At 46.0% G+C, this 17,338-nt stretch overlaps 1 protein-coding gene across 3 annotated transcripts in view; it reads left to right on the plus strand.

Annotated features, from left to right (window-relative positions):
* The window catches only part of SLC25A13 (solute carrier family 25 member 13), a 102,531-nt gene extending 92,372 nt beyond the window's left edge, over nt 1–10,159 (plus strand). The window contains exons 15-18 of one of the 3 annotated variants that reach the window (XM_075143708.1): nt 3,332–3,470; nt 7,192–7,350; nt 7,431–7,521; nt 8,424–10,159. In XM_075143708.1, coding sequence (XP_074999809.1) covers nt 3,332–3,470; nt 7,192–7,350; nt 7,431–7,521; nt 8,424–8,613 — 579 coding nt within the window. In that variant the 3' untranslated portion in view covers nt 8,614–10,159. The remainder of the gene's footprint in view (nt 1–3,331; nt 3,471–7,191; nt 7,351–7,430; nt 7,522–8,423) is intronic. The other 2 variants (XM_075143709.1, XM_075143710.1) reach the window with 2 other exon arrangements.
* Nucleotides 10,160–17,338: the final 7,179 nt, after the last annotated feature.

Here is a 17,338-nt window from a genome sequence, read left to right on the forward strand (position 1 = left end):
CAAGGTGCACCACTGTTGTCTTGAATGCTGCGAGGTCCCCCCAGTCTGGCATTTTTCCCCCTGCACGAGACAATGTGCATTCACTGCAGGAGACTAGGTTAAGCCTGCGTCTCCCAGACCTGCCGGCTCCTTCTGCCCAACCCGACACAGAGGTGCCTTTGTCAGTATAATTACCCTCCCCTTGTAGTAGAAATAGTTTGTTTAGAGCCTTATTTGCAGGTAGAGCTGGTATAAGCAGGAATTAGCATGCTAAAGAACCTGCCCCAGCACTGACTTGGGCTTATTTATCTGAATCTTTGACAATCAGGGTTTTTTTCCCTCCGCTGGTTTATTCAGTGAGATACTATCCGAGATTAAGAGCTTTAAGGTTATTAAAGAGATTGAAGATGGGAGCCAACTGGCTGTTGTGTGAGGGAGGCGCATGTCATGGTGTGTAGGATCTCCCAGCAATTTCATGCCTGGCAGGTCTGCACCTTGGCTGCCAGAATAAACTCGGGTGGATGATCCTTACAGCTTTCTGGGGGTTGATTAAAACTCCTTTTGGCTTTCAGCACATTGTCCACATCAAAAAGGTGCGAGAAGTAAAATAAATGTTTCTTTTGCTTTTCAAGATACTGTGGCCAATCTCCCTAAGCCTTCCTAATTGGCCTAGGCTGGTTGCGGATGATTAACTTGAAGTTAAATGAGGCCTGCTTTTAAACATGCTTTCCCAGACTTTAAACAGAACGATGGGGGGAAACTTTAGACTGTTGCGATGCTGGACCGGAGCCAAGCTGGGTTATTATTAAAGTGGATCCAAGTTTTGATCCAGGTTTTGTTTACACTGAGCCAACTAAGTTGATGGACATCCCTCCTTCTCTGCGTACCTGAACGTATATTATTAGTGATATTAACAATATGCCGTTTCTGCCCCATGAAAAAGAGCCTTTTAATGAAGGAGGAGGAATATTAGCAGCTCAGATTGAGTTAAGAGTTGCTCGCATTTGGAGTTTATTGATTTCTGTAAGTTATTTTAACTATGTCGAGATATTTCAGAGTATGAAAAAAATGCGGAGGAAAAAATGTGCGCAGTGTTTAATGACAGCATTGCAAAGAAAATAAAAGTAATGTGCCCTGAGGGCAAAGGCAGTGAGGAGATTTGCTCTGAGGAAAAGCATGCTCTAAAAATAAATCTTTGAAGAAACCATGTTGGTCTGTGAATGTTTCGTTAGTGAGTTTCATAATTTTTCTGTGAGGTAAATACAGTGCAGACATTTGATCATTAAAAAGTTGTTTTTTCATACAGAACTTGGTAAAACTCTACTCTCTTCTTTTTACATGAAGATTAAAGGTAAACTGTAAAACAGGCTTCTGTTGCGCACGGAGAAGCCAGAATTCTCGTGTCTCTGGTGAATACAAAAGATTCACTTTCTCTGTCCCTCAAGGTAAAGTGTATGGGCTTTGCAGATAATTTTGAGAGGAGAATCCAGCCCAGCATCGCTTTGTTCTGTGGCTGATAACCCCATTCAGCGCTGGCGAACAGCAGAGCAGCTGCAACAGCAGCGCTTCGAGTTCCTTTATGGCATTTTCCTTAGTGTATCTAGAAGCGCATAACGAGAACCAGTGACTGGCAGCATAAATCAGACAAATCCAGCTGAGCAACAAGGCAAAGGGTCTTAACCGCAGGAGTCATTAACCTCCGAACAGACTGTCAGGGGAAGCGGTCAGTTCTCAGTCTGAAAATGTCAAGAGATAAGCGGGAAAGTGTGGTGGAAAGCAGCTGGGGTTGGAGCAGAGCGTCTTGTGCTCGCCATGCTCGGTAACTGAGTCTGTGACGCAGAGAAAGTCTGACTAGGAGATCTAATGGCTGGTTTTAGATAAATCTTTATTTTCTCAGAGGCGTTCTCTGACTGCACGCTGCACTTACTAGCATCTCCTGTGAGCTGGCTCGCAGGACCTGGTTTTCCCGTCACGCATCCTGCTCGCCTGCCCCTGCCTTGCCTCGCTGAAAGGCGACTTCGGTTTTTCTGACACCTTGCAGCTCTTGCGTCTTTGCTTGATAACCAGCATCCAACTTGGATAAGCACTGTATTTTAAATGCTATTATAGTACAAGTTAAGCTTACAGATATGTCCAGGCATATCATTCGATTTAATTAAATTCTGTGGATATTAGCATGTCCCCTGTGAAATGTCTGGCACTGAGCCATGCCCTGGTAGACCTGCACACAAGAGAAGTAGAGTAACAAAGGCACCCCGGGAGGGCTCGTGGATGAACCTCAAGCAGTTTCACCACGACTCCACCCTCGCTTCAAAGAGAAGAGGCTTAGGCTCATCCGCAAACCATTTCTTTCTCAAGCTCGGAAGATTTTACCCGTTTTCCAAAGCCACCTCCTGTTCGTGCCTTCCTGCTGGTCTCAGTCCTGGTGTGTTCAGGCTCTGGTGTCCTCTGGATCTCCATGTTGAGGAAAGGCAGATTGCAAGTCCCTTTTGCTTTTGGAACATGGATAATATTCAGTATTTTATTTTGGTTGCCTCCCCTAGTGGCTTTTTGCTTTTCCCCCTGCTTGAAAAACAGTTGATTGCTTGCTGCTACCTCAAAACTTTCCTTGGCTGTTTGCCACCCTCTTAGGTTTGAAGCCAGCTATATTGCTGGTAACTTTGTTGACTGTTTGTACCACTTAGAAAATGGATAGCAAGGCAAATTTAACAGTAAGAGCTGAAACTTACTTGAAATAAACTGTATCCCAGATCACCTGTACTTCAAAAATCACAAGTAAATCATCCTGTTACTGTTCTGCAGAAGAGTTAGTGTTATGGCCTACTCTCTTTCTTTCCCTCTTTCCCTCGATTTATGTTGCATTGTCAATTGCAATGTCTGCATAGATGCATGGACTGGGCACTATTTTCCCTGAAGTATTTATTGTAAGTGGGAATGAGAGGGGACAGACCTATCCTGTGGCTCAATCTTCTTCAGACACGTCCTAAACTCCCACCACAGGTGCATGGCTACAATGACAACCATTTAAAATTCTACAAAGGTGTTATCAGAGTTTACTCCAACACATGACATTTCCTCTATTACCAGCAAATAACTACAGTACTAGGGAGCGAGAGAGAACAAGTAGACAAGATAAATAAAATGACAGAAATTATTGAACCAAGAAACAATACACAGAAACTCCTCGGCAGGGTGAAATACATGGATCTCTCTAAATTTTGAGAGAAGGAACTGGTTTTTCTTGCCCTTTGCAACAAAACAAAAAAATGCGATGTTGCTCAGTTCTCTGGTGTTCATAGTTCATCATGTTAAATTTGTTCATTCTCAAAACTTGTTCTCTTTTTCAACGCAGGGTGCTAAGGCGTGTTTTTTGCGTGACATTCCCTTCTCTGCCATTTACTTCCCCTGTTATGCTCATTTGAAAGCTTCATTTGCAAATGAAGATGGGAGGGTTAGCCCTGGAAATCTGCTCTTGGCTGGATCAATAGCTGGTAAGTGCCCAGATTTCTTTTTGCATGCCACTATATTGTACCTGCAGTGCAATAGTTATGGGAGTGAGAACTTTGAAAAGCTCAGAACTATACGCATTTTGCAGCCTTGTGCCCAAATAACAGAAAGCTACCATGCTGTAGAGTGAGTTGATGTTAAAAATAAAGGTGCTGTAAGTTCCTGGTATAATCACAATGTTCAGGAGGGAAAACAAAGGGAAAGATTTAAGTGCTGACGTTTTGTCATCATATATCATCTTTCTTTGTGAAGTTACTGTGCTGTTTTTGTTTGTGGCTGGCTGACTGGTAAAGTTTTGTTGAAATGGTTTATAAATAAAATCACGGCATTTGTGAAATTCTTTATGATCAAAGGAATCTTGAATTTTGGTATGTGGAGTCCAAAAGCCATGCTGGCAGTACAGCTCTCCGACAAAATGATGACAATTACCCACAGTATCCCATGCAGGTACTTGGCTTTGTGAGGTTATTACCTTATTTTTTTTTATATTAAACAAAACAGAAAAGCTTGGAAACGTTTCTGTTGTGCCATAGGTTGCTGATTCCTGGCGTATCCAGATACGACAGAGATGCTGAGTGTGGTCTTGAGCACTTGCTTGTTTTAGTCTGCTACATAGTGGATAGGAGAGCCAAATCATGCTTAACACAGATGCATTTAACTTGCGTGCGCCAGAGCCTAAGGAAAAAGACAGAGACACGCTTTGTAGCCTCAGCTTGCCTTTGTGTCTGCTGCGTAGCTGGTCCCTGGCATGGCACCCAGCTTTTACACCCAAAGGGGACCACCATTTGGTAGCCACCTCCTGGAAAGGGCAGCTTGAGAGTCCTGCTCCTGCTGTGTGCAAGGTTTTCCCTTCAGGAAACAAATGGGCTTGAAAATTTGTGCAACAAGACTTTTGGGGGAGTGTGTAGCAAGCAGCAGGGCTCCCATCAGCAGGTATTTCCTTCGGGTTCATTGGAGGCTGCTTGAGCTCTCTGAGCTGCAGCCAAGTTCTTCCTCCAGCATGGCCCCTGACAGGCTGCTGCGACCTGCCGGGTGAGAAAAATGATGGAGTGGCATGAATCCAATACAGATAGGTGGTTGGGGGTTTAGCTATGTTTTCTCGTTTGATTTTAAGCTTTCTTCTCCCTGGGGAAACTGTTCTTGGTCAGGATTATACATGGGGCTGTGTCTCTTGAAGGGCCAGGGACCTTTTATGGCCAGTATCTGCGCTTAGGATATAGCCAAAGCCTGAAGGTGCAGATCAGTTAGTCTGTCTTGTTGAAGCATACAGCTTCAGCGCTTTGGGTTTGCTCTGTATTCAGTAGCTCGTATCCAGAGGAATCAACCTGGCACTAGGAACACCAGCTGTGTTCAAATGACTGGTGCTTAAAAAACCCTTGTCCTCTCCCCTCCCCCACCCCTAACCAAAGCCAGCCTCCAAGCCCCCCAACAGCCAGCTTATTTCTCACCCATTTTAATGGAACAAAACAATTTTTGAACTTTAGATCATATTTACAGACTTGAAACATAAGCTGGCATTTTTAAGCCAAGCCATTTCTTAGATTTTCCTATTTTTCTCTTCCTAGCCATTGTCAGGTGATTGCAGACTGAGATAACTGTCCCTTTGAAGTTCAGGCACAGAAGCAGTCTTTATTGTTGCTGATACAGCTTACCAAACTAGCTATAATGTGAATTTTATCCAGTGCTTCCTGTGAATCCCATCCTAGGTTAACTCTCATGAGCAAATTACAGTGTTAAAGATACAACACTCATCGTACTGTTTACAAAAACACGGAATTTCTTTCATTGGGTACAAGTAAAGCGTGATGGGGGTGTATTTGTCCGCTGTTTTGCCACGAGAAAGTCAAGGGGAAGACAAAACAAAAACCCCACCACCTCTGAAACACTGGCTCGGTCTCCGGGCTGATGTCTCTGCTGTGGCCGGGGATCTCACCTGGTCATCAGACTTCAGACGTGTACATGAGCTCTGTCTGGGTGTGGGAGACTCCACCTTTCCACAGCCCTGTGGTGCTGGGATGTTCAAGCTGGCTATGTTCAGATGTGCACCTGCGTCCTTTGCCAGCGGGCGTTGCTTGTGCTGGGTGTATTTTCTTCCTTTCCGTTGTTGTTAGGGTCATATGCAACATGCATGTCATCTAACTTGATCTGCTTCTGCTTTTCACTGTTCACCAGATGTCTCAACCTGTTGTGCCACGGCATTTTCTGAGATGATTCTAATATCAGCTACAGGATCTCTCCTTAATTTGCTCCATCTGCTTATTGCCTCCATGAACTTCCTTCTCCTCCCTTCACTCCTCTTTTTTATTGTCAGCTCCTGCTGTGCGTTTGTCTCATTTCGATTGTAAGCTCCTCACGGCAGCGACCTGTAAACTTTTATTTGTCTGTAAAGTCTTTTGTCCTGTACCAAGATTAAACCAAGATTAAAAACATCTTTAACTGCAAAATATCCTCAGTAATAAGGAATGAGGAATAAGGAGATGGAAGTCAACGCGTAGTAAGCAGAATTGTTTCTAAGTATGTCCTTTGGTTTTCCTTGAAAACACTGGTTGGCTTTTGAAGGACAAAAGTCCGGCTTTAAATTGAAGACTCAACCAATATCCTGGTGTGGGTAAGGCTAAGCAAAGAGGAATTTCAACATTTCTGGAGTTCAGAAACCTTTGCCGGGTTTTAGCACTTGCCTGCCAGACTGACCACTGTGCAAGTTCAGCTTGTGCGTTATTTTGGGGGGGTCCAGGAGAGGAGGAGGAGTTCTTATTTTGGTGATACGCACACGCTTACATCTCTCAAAGCAATCTGCAGGAAGGGTGCTCTGGTGCTTGAAGCCAAACCATGCTGGTTTGGACAAAAGTTGTTACAGAATTATTAAGCCTAAAAAAAAAAAGCAAAGAAGATTTATGCATCTACATCTGACCAAGTTGGTTTGGAACAGATGCAGAATGGAAAAGTAAAAAAACCATAAGAGACAGTGTCTTCTGAGTACAGTCTCGGTGCTTTTTTTTGGCTTCCCTCCCCCCCCCCAATTCTAAACACGGGCAGCCCCAGTTTGGATAGGAATGATTTTAGAAATACCACCCATTGGTAATTTGGAATTTTTTGCTTTCAGTTGATTATCTGCCAGGATAAATTTAAATCTTCCTCCAAGTGTTCTGAGGATGTCAGCTGTGGCTTTGCAGCTGAGCAGTCTGCCATTCCTAATGAGAAGAATGACCCTTTTTTTAAACCTTAGCTCTCATGCCTTGCTGAGCGTGCACAGCATTATCTGGTTCTCGATGGCAGTGCTGCGTGAAGGGGGGATGTGTGTGTGTGTGCGTGTACATGCTATTCTAGCACAGTGTGCAACCAGAATGCCAGGAACCACAGAGAGGCGTGAAAAGAAAAGGGAAAGATCGACCTCACCTCCAAAAACTTTGTGCTTATTAATTATGCAAGTTTCTGGTTAGCGCTGAAAAATCCAGCCCGTGCCTCCCAGCGTGGCAGGAAGCATGTGATATGGTTGTTCCTCTAGGAGAAGCTCTCTCTGAGTGAAGCCACGTCCACAACGGCTGCCTCTTGTTGCTTGTTCTCCTTCTCAGCTTCTGCTTAAATCAAATGTGGCTGGATACTCCTGATGTAGGGACGAAAGGCATGGTTACCCCCGGGTAAACGAGGTGTGTAGCATATGTGACAAGTTGGTGGTACCCACCTGATGATTTTTGTGTTGTGTAGGTATGCCTGCAGCATCTCTGGTGACCCCTGCGGATGTGATCAAAACAAGGCTACAGGTGGCAGCCCGGGCAGGACAGACCACCTACAGCGGCGTTGTAGACTGCTTTGTGAAGATCCTTCGAGAGGAAGGTCCAAAGGCCCTGTGGAAAGGAGCAGGAGGTGTGTAAAAGAGCTTTGATTACTAAGTGATTTCTAATTGTGGTTTTTGTCACTTAGGAACTCTTCTCTTTTCTTTCAAGCTCGTGTATTTCGATCTTCTCCTCAGTTTGGTGTAACTCTGGTGACTTATGAGCTACTGCAGAGATGGTTTTACGTGGACTTCGGGGGAGTGTAAGTATATGGTGTCTGAATCTACCTGGGACCCTGAAGCTGCACTTCGTTCTGTGTGGGTCTTGGTGCTCCTCGACATGTCAGAGTCAGGGTCTTGCTAGTATGAAGGACACGTTGCAAAGGCTTTGTAAATATTATTTAAGCCACACTTAAATAATGTACCGGTGGAGGTTAGGATGATACTCTGGTACCTGTTTCACAGCAGGACATTACCACATTTTATATCACTGTTTCAAGCTGGGGATCTGTGTTAGTGTAAACCGAGACAGTGAGAGGCTAAATAATGGGCTGGGGATATAACTGCAGGGGAAATGTGACGCCTGCCAGGTCAGGATACGCCCTGCATTAGTCCTCATTAATTTGGTGGAGGAGCTGTGCCCCTGATTAGGCAGAGCATTTGACATCCAAAAAAGTCTATCGGTGTCACCAAGTCCAAAACCTATTTGTTGGAGCTTCAGTTCTGCCTCCTGTCTTTGTTGACAAAACAGATGGATGTGCATACTGCTGTTTAATGTGAGCCCAGGAGCAGCTGCAGACCATTTACAGAGCTTTGGGGACAGTAGTTTGAAAGCCACCACAAAAATTACTTAAACTCTGCTAGGTTCCTGGATTGGTTGTGTACTGTAGCAGAGACTTACGAACCCCTGCTGCCCCACACCGCAGATTTGATTAATGCACTACAAATTTTATCTGGATTTGACCATACTCAATCAACACGAAGGCTCCTAGCTTTTCTGGAAGGTTTTAAAACAGGGTATTTCTCATTACATCGTAGCAGTTAGTTTAGTCACTTACTCGGAGGTACGCTCAGAGGCCTCCTTCAGCTTACTTTGTGGAGGAGATTTTTGTGAATACTGGTTTTACTCTATGGAAATTAATTTATTATTTTTACTATTTTGCAGAAAACCAGCTGGATCAGAGCCAGTTCCTAAATCTAGGATCACGCTCCCTGCTCCTAACCCTGACCATGTTGGTGGCTATAAATTGGCAGTTGCCACTTTTGCAGGGATTGAAAACAAGTTTGGACTTTACCTACCTCGGTTTAAGCCATCGCCACCTACCTCAAAGGCTGCTGCAGCAGTAGGACCCTAAGTTTATTGCTGTAGGTTTTTTGTTATTAATTGGGAAAGAGCCACTTTTCTAATTGGTTAATACTTTGTTCCTTTAGCTTCTCATCATATAACAGTTGAGCTTCATTTGAGTTTTAAGGCAATTTTCATCTTAAATGTAATCATTTGTCTTTGTGCTTCCTTAACCAGATCACTGTGAAATTCTTACCAGTTGTTTTAAGTTTGGGACCATGAATGTATTTGTCCACATCTGACATGTGCTTGTGTTGGGAAGACACTAATTTTAGGTTCCGTTTATTGGGGAGGGCTGGGTGAGAGCTGTGAACCAGATCATCTTACAGGCAATGCTCAGTTGCAGATTACCAGGGCGGATGTCACACATCGTCACTGAAATGGAAAAACTCAGTGGATATCACGGTGCTCAAAGCGGAATGATTTTGACTGTACATGTAAATTGGTTATAAACTTAGTGCGCGTCTGTAGAGGTCAGCAAATATATACCCGGTACCTAAGTATGCCAGGACAGCTTCAACTTTTTAAATATGTACATGCACAAGTTCTGTTTCTGGATTGTATTATGAAGCTTTTATGTGGAACATGTTTTTGTAATGGAAACCACATTTATAAATGTTTAGCCATTGTATTATGTTACTGGTATCAAAATGCTCAAAAGAAAGTGTTATTGTCCATAGTCTTTGCACTTTATGGCAGAACTTTTGGCATTCTACTACACATACAAGGAGATTTCATAACTAGGTGCCTATCTTGGGTTGCTGGTGTTTGGAATTCAGTTTGTATATGCACTTCTATAGTAAAACGCTGCTTGTTTAAATAACTGCAATAGAAAATTCATGCACTGTATCAATGGTACCTGCCTTAACTGCTGGCTTGTAATTGGCAAATAGGTGGTTTCAGATTCTTATTTACTTCATTGAGTCAAAAGAGATTAAAATACTCTAAAAGAAAAGATTTTACTTAATTTTTTGGTGCCTTGCACAGTGTTTAGAAAATTATGTATTTATGAAGATAGAAATAAACCTTTCAAACAGATGTACACATGGTATTCTGTTATGGAAGTAGCATAGTACATCAAATGTCTTGTTCAACTTCAGTTATAAAGTTAGGTTAAGATTAAGTTAATGTTTGGACATGTAGGCTATAAAAACACCTGCAGCTTGAGAACAAATTACCTGAATTCCCCTGTGTAGAAAAGACATCTGTTGGTGTAAATGTCACTGAAAAAGAGAAATTTTTCCTCTGTCAAAAACCAGGACTGGAGTAAGCTTTGGTATTTTGACCTTTACTTTTGGGTGGAGGTTAATGTGTTGTGAACAGCCTGACTACCTGGTCAGTTGAAGGTACTGCTGGGTGTCTTCTGTGATACCTCTTAAGACCAAGAAGAATTTGGACTTGCTTGTCTTCTTGGGGTGGGGGGTGGGTGCCTTCAACGTTGACTGTAAACTGAGGGAATGCATATATGCAGTATCTTTGCAGAAGAATGAGTTAGGTGTGCAATATCACATTGTTGTACTATAACTTGTGGAAATACTGAAATGGAAATCACTCTATTATTGCATTTGTGTTTGGGTCATCATGAAAATTATTCTCTTGGACTAATTTGCACTTTGAAGTTACCAGTGAAATGGAGTCCTGGCAGGAGTAGCATCTACAGTACTCATGCACGTGAAAGCGAGGGGAGAAGATGACATTTACCTGCTGCTGCGTCTTGGAGTCTGGCTAAACCAGTGTGCAGAGACTCTGCGCTGGGCTCTGACAGCCGCCGGCTGCTACCTCTCAACCCTGTAGATCTGAGACTCCCCAAATGACAGTTCCTTCGTTTCAGAAATGGGAAGAAAAGCTGCCCCTTGTATTACTCCAAAATTAACTGTCAGAATTTTTGGTGAAGGCTTGTCATAAAAGTTAAACTTTCTCACTGGGAGCTGCCTGTGCTTGGCACTTGAGATTTTAGGCCGTTTAGGAGCTGGTTTTACACTTCATCTCTCACTTTTGCCTGATGTACCTTGTCAGGGTTTCTGTGGAAAGTGAGCAGCTCAGGAAGGTGTCTTGAGTACTGAGCTGCACGTTCCCCCCGGTCCAGGAGAGGAAGCCACGTGCGTGGGTTCAGCCGGCAGCTGCTGCCTCCTCGCACAGCCTGGGGAGCGACACCCAGGCTGCACCGGCCAGGGCACGTCCCTCTGCTCCTAACGCCCGGCCCCAACACAGCCAGGGCCTCGCAGCCAGGAACAGAAGAGGAATTAGAGCTGGGTTATTGTAAGACTTGCACAACTTCTTGGCTCGTGTGATAAAGACGGTTGCTTGTGTTTTACAAAGCAAATCATAACTCGGACCGATTCCCCTGCCTACTAGTGCCCTCTCTTTCCCAGGCCTGGCAGTATATTTGCGACTTGCCCTTTATTCCAGGGATAAAGGGACAAAGCTCCCAGCCCAGGGACAAAGGTAGGCACAGCTCTCCTGTGGCAGGTCCATCTCAGAAGGCCACAGCCTTCATCTCCCTGGCAGGCAGACGAGCAAGGCTGGACCCCCACCAACACCCATGGTGGCCCTTTCCTTCCCCATTAACTGTCTTTTGGGGGGTTGTGCAGTCCTTCTGCCCTTCTTTTCAGGGCCAGTAGAGGACAGAGGCAGGGGCAGAAGGGTTGGAGAGCCAGCGACTGCTTCATGAACATGCAACCCAGTTCAAAACATTTCAAAGCACGCTACAGCTCTGCCCGGAGATCTTGAGGAAGATCTGTGCCCACAGTCGACTTCCTCCAGACACAAAAGGATGCATTCCTGCTCTGAAAAGCTTACAGGCCGAGAAATTGTCAGATTGCCTTACAAACAAACAAAGGGCCCCGAGGACAATGTTTAGATGTTTGTCCTCTCCGGGTTTCTGGGTGGGTTATGCAAAGTGTGGGAGGAATGGGGTAAAATGTTAACGCTTGGCAGGACTTACAGAAACAAGAAATGATCAAATATTGGTGATGTTACCTATCGGTGTGAGAGTGGGGTGGGGGTGTCTCTGAAGCAGTTACCCCGTATTTGTGTTTCTTGGTCCAGCAGAAGCTGAGGGATGCTTTTCTGCCTGGTCCCCAGGGAATGGGTTGGGCTTAAGCTGGCTTAATATTGACAGTTTGCAAGGACATTTTTGTGAGCAAACATACCACAGGCTTCAAAAATAACTTGGGCAGGTTTTTCTAAACCTGCTAAAAATACGAAACCTGACAAACCTCTCTGCATCTTCCTTAGGAGGGGACAGCCTGCTCGGGAATGTCCCTGCCATACGCTCCACGATGTACACGCATGGCACACTGCTTACTGCTGAGCTCCTCCAGCGCACACGTGGCAGAGGGACATCCAACCTTGCTGTTTAAACTCTGCTGTGAAATTCAGACTCTGTTTTCAGTTGAAATATTTGCCATTTTTGCATAAGCTAGAAGATGATTTCCAGAGGCAGTGATCATTTGTAAGTTATTTAATGGTTGAGAATATAGAAATCTCAAGAGATTCGTATTTTAAGTGTCTCCAGAAAGCTTCAAACACAGTAAATAACACAGAAGCAGCCTGGGATGAAGTGGTTTCTTTAACGCCGCGTGCTGTAGGGCAGTTCTGTTTTCCGCACGGTGGGCAGGGGAGAGCTCAGGCTGTGAGCACGGGCAGCCTCTCCCAGTGCTGAACGCGAGGATGTCATCAACGTGTCTGTTGCCCTTCAGACAGAAACGGCATTTTAAGATGCGTATTCATCACTTTAACTGCTCCTTGCACTATTCCTCATCACCCTGGGAAGCAGTACCATTGCTTGCAAGATTTTTTCCAGTTGTTCCAGTTATATTGCAAAGGGCTGCCTGGCCTCCCTCTGTGCTCGCTCACACCCCAGGCTGTGCCGCCAGCGCGTGCCAGGCATGGTGGTGCTACGACAGAAGTAGCTCTGCTTATGACTTTGAAGGAGAACCAGTCCTGTAAGCTTCCTGAGGACAGGCTGCTACTCCTAGAAGAGGCACCATTAGACTCTGAGTCCTTCATTAGGACTGCCCTAGTGCTGCCCTGGTGACAGCAGAGTCTCCTCTGTCTCTCACTGGTCAGTGGGGACCATCCCACTATATGGGGGATGCCGTCTTGCTCTGTGAGGGTTTCCAGTCTTCTGCTGTGTTTGCTTTGTATCTAAGGTTGCTAGAACTCTTGAAAAAGAGTTTATGCATATGTCTTGTGTGAAGGAACCTATTCCCAGTTGTTTCCATAGCACTAGAGATGCAGGCTGTCATTTGCAGTAAGAGCCCATGATGTTCCAGGATGTGGTAGGGGCTCCTATGTTTTCAGAAGTAGCAAATGCTTGGGGCATTGGTTTTGGGACCCGGGAGGAAGTACCTTTCATCTTGGAAGATTCACTGTGGAGCACTGCTGAGTACCCTGTGGAACATGCTGCAGCTCCTGATTCATTGTGACCCAGCACCATTTGTCCCGCATGCCTTCTCTCTTTGAAGTAACAAGCTTGAGGCAACTCTGCTGAGCCTAATCTCAAGCAGCAAACACTTGCTCTGGTGACCTTTCCATGGAGATGTCTCTGGTGCTCTCAGACTTGGGGGATAGCCCATTTCATTTTCTCCTTTCAAACATCCACTTGGTCCAAGTGCTATTACTTACACGATGGGCTTGGCATTCCAGCCCCACGCTCGGTTTTTGTGTGTCCTGGCCAGATTCCAGGTTGGCCAATGCTGTGTACATGCTCTTTCATCTCTTCCTCTGTTACCATGGGGTCTCTTGAACAGAGTACGTCACGAAGGTGAAGTAACCTTTTTAGCTAATGCCTTCAGCTCCCACCCCCAGTGCCACCTGCCATGTCTCCCCATGTCTTTTCACAGCTCCTTTCAGAACAAATCCCCAGTCCCTGGTCATGCCATTCCTCTGCCTCTCACTTGTGTTGGTGTGGCTTTGATCCTTGGCACTGAAATCAAAGGAGACTCTGGTCTTCCCTTCATCAAGCACAGGACAGTTGTCTCTTCGACATCCACCTCACAGTCTTCTCCTCCATCCTAAACCTCAATTCAGCCTTTCCCTTCTTAGCCCACATTGCTCATCTTCACATGCCACTTGCCTGCTTCTTCCCTGGTTGGGTTTGCTCTTTCTTACCCTTCTGGTTATGATGTGCTCTCCAGCTCAGTCTGAGCACACAAGTTTTGTCCTTCACAAAAAGCTCACTTGCAATGGCCCCAAAGTAGAGCCAGGCTGTTTTCTAACTCATTCCATGCCCAGAGCAGGCACAGCAATGTCCTGGCAGTGCTAGCGCATGAGGCGTACTCTTCATGCTCTTCCTTCTGTTCTCTGGAGGTCTGTAGGCAAAAGAGCCTGGAGAAGATGCTTCATCTTTGCTGAAAATAAAAGGTAATTTTGTATTTATCATAGAATCACAGAATGGTTTGGGTTGGAAGGGACCTTAAAGATCTCTAGTTCCAACCCCCCTGCCAAGGGACACATTCCACTAGACCAGGCTGCTCAAAGCCCCATCCAACCTGGGGCATCCACAACTTCTCTAGGCAACCTGTTCCAGTGCCTCACCACCCTCATAGTGAAGAATTTCTTCCTTACATCTAATCTAAATCTACCCTCTTTCAGTTTAAAGCCATTACCCCTTGTCCTATCACTACATGCCCTTCTAAAAAGTCCCTCTCTATCTTTCTTGTAGGCTCCCTTCAGGTTCTGGAAGGCTGTCTCCCCAGAGCCTTCTCTTCTCCAGGCTGAACAACCCCAACTCTCAGCCTGTCTTCATAGGAGAGGTGCTCCAGCCCTCCGATCATCCTCGTGGCCCTCCTCTGGACCCGCTCCAATAGGTCCATGTCCTTCTTATGTTGCAGGCCCCAGAGCTGGACGCAGTACTCCAGGTGGGGTCTCACGAGAGCAGAGTAGAGGGGCAGAATCACCTCCCTTGACCTGCTGGCCACGCTTCTTTTGATGCAGCCCAGGTTGGCTTTCCGGGCTGCAAGTACACATTGCCGGGTCACGTTAAGCTTCTCATCCATCAGTACCCCAAGTCCTTCTCCTCAGGGATGCTCTCAATCCATTCTCCGCCCAGCCTGTATTTGTGCTTGGGATTGCTCCGACTCGTGTGCAGGACTCTGCACTTAGCCTAAAACTCTCATTACAAAATGACAAAATATTCAATATTTTCAAAAGAAAATTTGGACTTAGTTCTCATATTTTAAAATCAACTTCATGAGGTTCACACAGGCCCACCTCTCAAGCCTGTCAAAGTCCCTCTGGATGGCATCCCTTCCCTCCAGCGTGTCGACCGCCCCACACAGCTTGGTGTCATCGGCAAACTTGCTGAGGGTGCACTCGATCCCACTGTCCATGTTGCCAACAAAGATGTTAGCACCGGTCCCAATACCGACCCCTGAGGAACGCCACTTGTCACTGGTCTCCACTTGGACATGGAGCTGTTGACCGCAACTCTTTGAGTTGGCGACCATCCAGCCAATTCCTTATCCACCGAGTGGGCCATCCGTCAAATCCATGTCTCTCCAATTTAGAGACAGGGATGTCGTGTGGGACAGTGTCAAATGCTTTGCACAAGTCCAGGTAGATGACAACAGTTGCTCTTCCCTTATCCACCAATGCTGTAACCCCATTGTAGAAGGCCACCAAATTTGTCAGGCACTTAGTGAAGCCATGTTGGCTGTCACCAATCACCTTCCTGTCCTCCATGTGCCTTAGCATAGCTTCCAGAAGGATCTTTTCCATGATCTTCCAAGGCACAGAGGTGAGACTGACTGGCCTGTACTTCCCCAGGTCTTCCTTTTTTCCCTTTTTAAAAATGGGGTTATGTTTCCCCTTTTCCAGTCAGTGGGAACTTCACCGGAGTGCCACGATTTGTCAAATACAATGGATAGTGGCTTAGCAACTTCATCTGCCAGTTCCCTCAGGACCCGTGGGTGGATCTCATCAGGTCCCATGGATTTGTGCACCTTCAGGTTCCTTAGATGGTCTTGAACCTGATCTTCTTCTACAGTGGGCGGCTCTTCATTCTCCAAGTCCCGCCTTTGCCGTCTGCGACTTGGGCGGTGAGGCTCGAGCACTTGCTGGTGAAGACTGAGGCAAAAAAGTCGTTGAGTACCTCTGCCTTCTCCGTATCCCAGCTAACCAGGTCTCCCGTTTCCTTCTGGAGGGGCCCCACATCTTCCCTAGTCTTCCTTTTTTCCCCGACATACCTATAGAAGCTTTTCTTGTTGCCCTTGACGTCCCTGGCCAGATTTAATTCTATCAGGGCTTTAGCTTTCCTAACCTGATCCCTGGCTGCTCAGACAATTTCTCTGTATTCCTCCCAGGCTGCCTGTCCTTGCTTCCACCCTCTGCAGGCTTCCTTTTTGTGTTTGAGTTTGTCCAGGAGCTCCTTGTTCATCCATGCAGGCCTCCTGGTGTTTTTGCCTGATTCCTCTTTGTTGGGATGCATCGCTCCTGAGCTTGGAGGAGGTGATCCTTGAATACTAACCTGCTTTCTTGGGCCCCTCTTCCCTCCAGGGCTTTGTCCCATGGCACTCTACCAAGCAGATCCCTGAAGAGGCCGAAGTCGGCTCTCCTGAAATCCAGGGTAGCCAGTATGCTGTGCGCCCTCCTCGGTGCTCTAAGGATCTTGAACTCCACCATTTCATGCCCTTGAGCTTCACATTCCCCACCAGCTTCTCCTTGTTGGTGAGAACAAGGTCCAGCACAGAACCTCTCCTCGTTGGCTCCTCTATCACTTGGAGAAGGAAGTTACATCAATGCATTCCAGGGACCTCCCAGATTGCTTATGTCCTGCTGTGTTGTCCCTCCAACAGATATTATTTCCCTACCAAGCAGATTCTGAGGAACATCTTGTCATACGGGCTCTTTTGGAAAGCCAGTAAGGTGGAGCTATTTGTTTGGCAGCAGGGAAATCAATCAATCAAACAAAAACTGTTGGGAGATTCCTGGAAGGGCAGCAACAAGGGCTGGTCAGAAACTTCACCGCATGGCAGTCATGAGCAGCAGAAGGGGAGTAAATGCCTCTTGTTCTTGTTGGGTGCTCTTCCGTCTGCTGCAGCTGTGTGTAATGGCCCTTTCATGTTGCTGCTCTGGATATACAAACCCGGTCATTTCTGTGGAAATCTGGATCTTTTCCTTGTTCCCTCTGCGTACTGCTGAACCCCACCCAAAAAAAGGAGAGAAAAAAAAAAGAGGGACTTTGGTTATATTCATTTGCACACAGCAGCAAATGCTGAAGGTCTTCTGAGGCTGCTCTTAAAACCATTTTACAAGCTATTAATGCCATAAAGTAGGGAGAGCTTGGAAGGTGAACATGCAGCCCCTGCCTTAGGTTCCAAAAACTGAACGGTAATATGGAAAAAGTGGAAGCAAATTTGCCAACCGTTTCCACTGCACTGGTTACGATGAATGGGAGCCAACACCGATTAAACACCCTTCCCTTTACACCGCAGCGTACTCTCGCATGCTGTCCCCACACTTTCAGATGTGGATTTACCGTAGGGGACTGAAGGTAGTGAGCTACCCACCTCTTCTCCCCAGTGACAGCGCTAGTTTGCCATGTATCTGCATGTGCATGTGTTCCTAATCTTGTGACCCACTAATGGCCAAAGCCTCCCCCCCCTTCCACTTCGCACCGCGTCTGCTTTGCCCATGTACACAGACAACACGTACATATGCTTTTTCAAAGGAAAACAGGGAGAAACTGGGGGAAAAAACAACCCAGAGATGATGTCTAACCCCCTGCTTTA

This window comes from Calonectris borealis, chromosome 2 (assembly GCF_964195595.1).
Source record: "Calonectris borealis chromosome 2, bCalBor7.hap1.2, whole genome shotgun sequence".
Classification (NCBI taxonomy): Eukaryota; Metazoa; Chordata; class Aves; order Procellariiformes; family Procellariidae; genus Calonectris; species Calonectris borealis.